The sequence below is a fragment of the Solanum dulcamara genome, chromosome 7 (genome assembly GCF_947179165.1).
Source record: "Solanum dulcamara chromosome 7, daSolDulc1.2, whole genome shotgun sequence".
Classification (NCBI taxonomy): domain Eukaryota; kingdom Viridiplantae; phylum Streptophyta; class Magnoliopsida; order Solanales; family Solanaceae; genus Solanum; species Solanum dulcamara.
The window spans coordinates 3,288,179-3,294,886 of NC_077243.1; the positions used below are offsets into that span (position 1 = coordinate 3,288,179).

General features: G+C 38.4%; 1 protein-coding gene across 1 annotated transcript; it reads left to right on the forward strand.

Annotated features, from left to right (window-relative positions):
• Positions 1 to 474: 474 nt before the first annotated feature.
• Positions 475 to 2,390, forward strand: LOC129895630 (uncharacterized). The gene is made up of 4 exons (XM_055971362.1): positions 475 to 1,420; positions 1,540 to 1,611; positions 1,765 to 1,977; positions 2,153 to 2,390. Exons 1-4 carry the CDS (start codon positions 475 to 477, stop codon positions 2,239 to 2,241), a joined length of 1,320 nt encoding a protein of 439 aa, XP_055827337.1. The 3' UTR covers positions 2,242 to 2,390.
• Positions 2,391 to 6,708: the final 4,318 nt, after the last annotated feature.

Genomic DNA, 6,708 nt, shown 5'->3' on the forward strand with positions numbered 1-6,708 from the left:
AGCACCGACTAGCAATAAGCAAAGTAGAGCCGGTGAGCCAGGATTTAGAGTTTATAAATGAATCATGTACCTGATATTGTAGCTTCGCCCCGGCTACAAGCACATTGAAAAGGAAACTAATAGTGTTCACATATTGATTGAGGGTATAAATTGGAACTATTAGGAACTTAATAAATAAATGCTTCTTACAGAAAGAATCTTCCCACTTATCTCCATTCAATCATAAGATAGTTGACATCAATAACTTTACTGGAACGTGGAATATTAACATGTCCCTTGACAGCTGAATTTACCAAAATTAAACAATGCGCCTAGTGGGTGGGGGTGGGGTGGGGGTAGGGGATTCCACATATTTCTCCCACACATTTCCAGAATTATTATTTCATGTCTATTAATAGTCTTCTATCAACTCAGATCATCTAAATCTAAAGTACCCCCTCTCTTCTTTCATTCAACAAAGGGAGTGAAGAAGACATGGGACGTATAGGTGTAAAACCCATTCATCAGTCCCAAGTTCAACACCAAAATGATCAGCACCAGTTACAGCCGTATCAAGTGGAAAGTTTTGATCATTATCAAACCCCTGAAACCATTGAGCCTTTCCGCGAAGATCTCTATCCAGAAAAAAATCAAGATGAACCATCACAAAAACTGACAATGCAAAGTGAATCACCGGAAAATCAAGACTCAGTACAACAGCAACAATATATACTGGCAGCACCTCAGCCAATGAGCAGGCCTGTGACCACACAGTTTTCTCTGCAAAATGGAAAGACCCAGAGGCCTAGGAAGCAGCCTAAGCCCCAATCTGGAACTTCTAGGTCACCACTACAGCCTAGCCAACACAACAGCTTTCCCATTCATGACCCTCAACCTCAAGCAGAAACCTTTCCTCCGCCTCCACCTCAGTCTCAATCCTTGCCACATCCCTTCCCACCCGCTCAAGATTACTATGAGCCGCACACCTTTCCTCCTACGCAAGAAGAAGCACATGCATTTCCTCCAACTGTGCCACAGGCCTTCCCTCCTGCTCAGGACAGTTATGAACCACATGGCTTTCCTCCTACTCTGGAAGAGAGGGAAGAAATTCCTCCAACCCCAAATAGAGCACATGCTTTTCCACCAGCTCAAGTTGATCCCCAATTATATTCTCCACAGGCTAGACCACAGGCATTTGTGCCCCAGAATCTTAATGTGCCAGGTTTTGCTAGCTCTCAGCCTCATGCAGGTACTAATTTTCCACAGCACAGTTTAGCACAAGGTTCACAAATAGGATTGGGTATGGGACAATACCGACAAGGGACGCAACCAGCATCTCCCATGCCACAGACTCCCATGATGGAAATCCCCTTCAAGCCACTTCTTTCAACTGAATCTTGGAAGACTGGATTGTTTGATTGCATGGAAGACCCCACAAATGGTAAAACAGTTTTTAATCTCCTTTTCTCATGCACTCAAGCACACACACAAAGGAACCATTCTATTTGCTTGCAAAAGTAAAAGTTTCAATGTTATTTACTAGCTTGTGCAAACTTTCAGCTCTCATCACAGCATGCTTCCCCTGCCTGACATTCGGACAGATTGCGGAGATTGTAGACTCTGGACAAACTAGTAAGTGATACATCGATAAGAAAAAAAAAATGGAAATGCTTACACTTTATAGCAGTTGTGGTCCCTTCTGAATTTTCATTACTTGTATAAAAATCTTTTATTAACCCTGGATACTCTCTCTCTCCCTATCTCTTTTTTTTTTGTGTACTGTAGCCTGTACCTCTAGCGGCTTGATCTATGAGGTGATTCTTTTGTTCATTGGAATACCTTGCATACTGTCATGCACCTATCGTACAAAGTTGAGGAGCCAGTATGGGCTAACTGAATCACCGGCACCTGACTGGGTAATCCACTGCTTTTGTGAATGGTGTGCTCTCTGTCAAGAATATCGAGAGCTTCACCTCAGAGGCCTTGACCCTTCAATTGGTATTTCTACTTCCAATCTTATTTTAGTTTATTTTTATCATCTCAAGTATAAAGTTGCTTGGTCAATTGTATCATGGTCCTTATCTATAAATTATGAACACAGACCTCCTTTTTATGGGTTTCGCAATTATAGTTGTCATAGTTCTAAAATATATGGATTGTTCTTCATTGACAGGATGGCATGGAAATCAGGCACGGAAACAGAACATACAGCTACAACAAGCTACTATGGTCCCCCCAGTTCACCAAGCCATGATGGGCTGATTAATTTGCAGAAACTAAGTATTTATATTGTGCTTCTCTCTAAATTTTGTTCCGTCTTTTTAACTTTTCAGATTTTTGTTTATATGTATGTTTCTGTGTTCCTTCACGATTTGTAATTCCCCAATGGGAAAGAGAAAAATACTGCTAAATTTTCAAATGTTTCTGGGATTTTCATAAATGAAGAACTGTCTTTTACTGCAAAGGAACTTTCATAGCTCATCATATGGCACCATTAATTCCCTTATTGAAAATAGATAATGGTAGCAATGCTAGCTTTAACTAAGTACTTTGATTAGGTTCACTTTCCACAGGTAAAATTTACCTAACAGATGATACTATTCTACTTATGAGGACAATTTGATCTCTTTCCTCATATGAATTGTCTGGGGCAACTATAGAAACATTGTTTATTTATAATTCACTGCAACTCTCAACCAAGTGGGTGATGCACCCGCCGACCAGTGTGGATGGAAAATGGAAATATATAATTCTAGACAGTTGCTGTTAGATCAATTTCCATTTATTCTGTAATGCAAAAGGGAACATGTTCCCCCTATCTGTATTGGGTGACAACCTGTGACCAAAAGTTACCAACTCAGGGGCCGGGGCAGTGGCCTCCATCTCACTGTGAACACCTATAATGCCGGATCATATTGGTTTACCCTCATACTTTGTGTCTACGATGAAGGGGGCTAAGCAACCTGCCAAAGTCATGGGTTGCAAGAGTTCACATTGGAGATTTCAACCTAGAGAGAAGACTCCGAGTATGCTGAAGTGTATCAACATTATAAAGAAATCATACACCACATCTTACTATAGCAGGTTGCTACTTCACTAATAAGAACAAATTACATCTAGCCAGTTTTTCCCCATACATATCTTGATGACCTGAAATAACATAGCTGTGTATTATGACTAAACTTTTATGTTGATCACAATAAGATTGATGATTTTTATTCATAGTCTTCACGATTTGTATGTTATTAGTGTGGCGTATTAAATATGTCTGCATATGTTCAAGTATTTAAATATCAATGAAGTTATGCTTTTATATTATTATTTACTTCTATTTTGGAAAAGGTAAAACAATTTATTGATAATAGAAAGTCTCATGTGTACAAGCAGTACGCCAAAAAGTATAAAATCTAGGATACTATGATTTTATACGAATCACCCCTTCTTTTTTCCTGATAAGGTACAAATCACACCAAATCTTTTATACAACTGAAACATCATGGGTGCACAAAAAAGAACTAGGAATTAGAGATACTGTCAAATGTACACCCGTTCTCTTATCTCCTAGAAAACTCTCCTATTTCTTTCCTTCCATGGTACCACGAGTGCTAGTAGGAAACATTCGAAGCTCTTTGACTTCTCTTTCTTCTTCTAGATTTTTAGTTGGATACGCCTCCTTTATTGTGCGTAGCATCACTTATTGCATCCCGACACATCTCAAATTCTCACATCACAAACGAGTTGTCATCTGATAGTATAAGAGGAGGTGGTCCACCTCTTCACCCGAACATTTTCACATGAACCAGTGGCTTATATAAATAATTCGCCTTTTCTCAAATTCTCGACTGTCAAAAGTGAAGCATTGTTGTCAACCATGTGAAAAAGAACAAAATTCTAGACCCAGGGGATCCAAACCCATAAGTATGTAAAATCCTACTCACCTTGGCCTCTTGACAATATGACTTTACTGAAAACAAGGCATCTCTTCCTTACCCCGGCCCCCTTCCCCTCCCTCCTCCATGAGGCCTGATGTAATGACCTTGAGGGTGATTTTTGAAAATTTGTACAAAACACGCGTGAACAGTAACTTTTTGGGTAGAAAATGCCCCTTTCTTCCCATTTCAATATTTTTCATCATTTGTTTGAGTTTTTGAACTCCTTGAGGTGATTTGAGAAGAGATTTTTAAGGCAATGTGTTGGGTAAGTGATTTTTGACCTAAAACCTTCCCTTTTCATTAAGTTTTTGATGATTTTAACCCCTAAAGTTTAGTTTCAAACCCCAAAAATCTTTGTTTCTTCCCTAATTCGAATTTAAGGAAAATGGTGATTTCTAACTCGTTTTGAGCTCTATTTTTATGGGTTTTTCAACCATGAGTTCCTTATTACAAGTAAAATGTGATTGTCCAATAAATTTCCAGATTTGACCTTTTTCGGAAATAATTAATTTTTGGACCATTTTACCCCCGGTTCCGAAATCTATCAATATGGGTGTCATTGGACTCCTTGTGATGTGTATGTTTTATTGTTGATAGTGGGTTGTCAGTCCGGGCATTGAATTCGAGAGTTGCTTGTTCGGTGGAGGTGTTCGAGTGCGGTTTCGGCAATTGAGGTAGGTTTGGCTATCCTTCTTTGAGATTGAGATGGGTAATTAGTCATTCATATGTTATAGACTTTGGGATGAGGTCGTAGTATGAGTTGAGAATGTTATATATATTGTGATGCCCGTGTGGGGGCTTATTTATTAATGTATTGTCATGTGGGGGTTTATTTGTATTACATAGCCCGTGTGGAGGCCTTATTTGTTATCTTATTTGCTTTGAGAGCATGTGATTCGTGATTTGCCTAAGAGAGAGGCTTGAGTATATTATTTGACTTGTGATGCTCGCCTGAGAGGTTGAGTTGGGGGTATTGAGCATACTTAAGTATTGAAATATTGTTGAGAAAGGGGTAAATATTTAAATGGAAGTATTTCCTTCCCATTACTATCTATTGAGGGTGAATATCATGTGTAGGTTAAGTTTTGAGAACTTTGAACCTTGTACCACATTTGAGTTGAATATTACTTCCATGTCATATGTGTTTTAATGCATTCATCCTCATTCATCATATCATGAAATATGGGAAGTTGAGAAATATAGAAATTCTTTTTGAGAAAGAAAATGAAAAACCTTTAAACCTTTGTATGTTGAGTCCTTGACCGAGGCAGTTTTACGGCAGGGTAGTGGATGCATTGTGATCCCTTGACCACGGGAGGTGGCAAGGATGATGAGATATTGTGATTGAGGTATATGGTCTGCGAGACCCCCATGGGTCCTGCTTGGTAGCACAGCTCGGCAGGTGTATACGACAGGCTGTGCGACAGTCTTGATTCCACCGTACCACCACATCATTGCATCATCATATTGCATTGCATTGCATTGATATCTGTGATGCTTGAATTATCTGATTAATTGTGATTATGAGCTGTTATTACGGGTTTACTTTACTCGCGCCACTATATATATATAAACTGGCGGCACCGATGCCGAAGTGGGACTTTTCTGTATGCAGGTGGAAGCATTCATTAGTTTATTTCATAGGTTTGATTAATTCCTTATACTCAGTCAGCTAAAACCTACTGAGTACATGTGAATTGTACTCACCCCTACTTTTGTATCCTTTTTTGATGCAGATACTAGTCGGGGTACCTCATGTGGCAGTTGATATTCTAGCAGATTGTGTATTCTTAGATTAGTGGTGAGGTCTCAGAATTCGGATCGTCGCTAGTCTATCTTTATTTTTCAGTCTTTTGTATCATTCAGAGACTTATGTTATATCTTCAGATTCGAACCTTGTATTAGATGCTCTTTATACTTATGACACCAGGTTTTGAGATAATTTTCTCTTTATTGTTTTTCTTTTTATTTAAATTGTGGCATCACTTTCCCCTTTGAGAGTCTTGTATGAGTTTTATTTTTAGGGTTACACATCAGATTAGGTTTTGAGATGTGTGTCATCATGACCTCGATTTTTGGATCGTGACACCTAACTAGCATGAGATATACTCTACTTATAAAGCATTTCAACTGGACATTGAAATTAAGCTACTTGAAGGTTTTTCCTGATCCTTACATCTAAAGAGCTCTCCCTCACGTAACTTGATCCTTCTTTTTATGTTCATTAAGCTTCTTATTGGATGGAACTTCCAGTTATCTTGATAGAAATTTGAATTCTATTTCCAAGTTAATGCAAGATAAAAAGGATTTTGGTTTAGTTTCCGTGTGATGGCCTAGGACGAGGCGGTACTTGTGATATTTCAGTATGGGACACCTTTACAGATTGACCAACAATAGTCCCTTGACCGATACAAGGTTGAATATAGAAGCAAGCCCTATAGCATTCTACTGTCATCTCCTTCAGGTTTGAGATACTGTAAATGTTTGGGAATATGAGTCTTAACTTCTCTACCCCACTTGTGGCTCGAAAGCCACGAACCTTATTTCTTCATTATATTATATTCTCTTGGGAGTTACTCTTGAGAATATGAGAATATCCTTGTTTTCTTCATGACCTTTAATCATTTGAATCGATTCAAACATATTAATATGCTTAGGATTTTTTTTCTATATATTCTTTACTTCATTCTTTTTTTTTTTTTGCCGCCTCAAGAAATCAGTTTAATGTTTTAGGACAAAAGTAAAAGACATGCTCACTTTTAGTTGCCATAAAAATCACATAAATAGCTACTAGTAA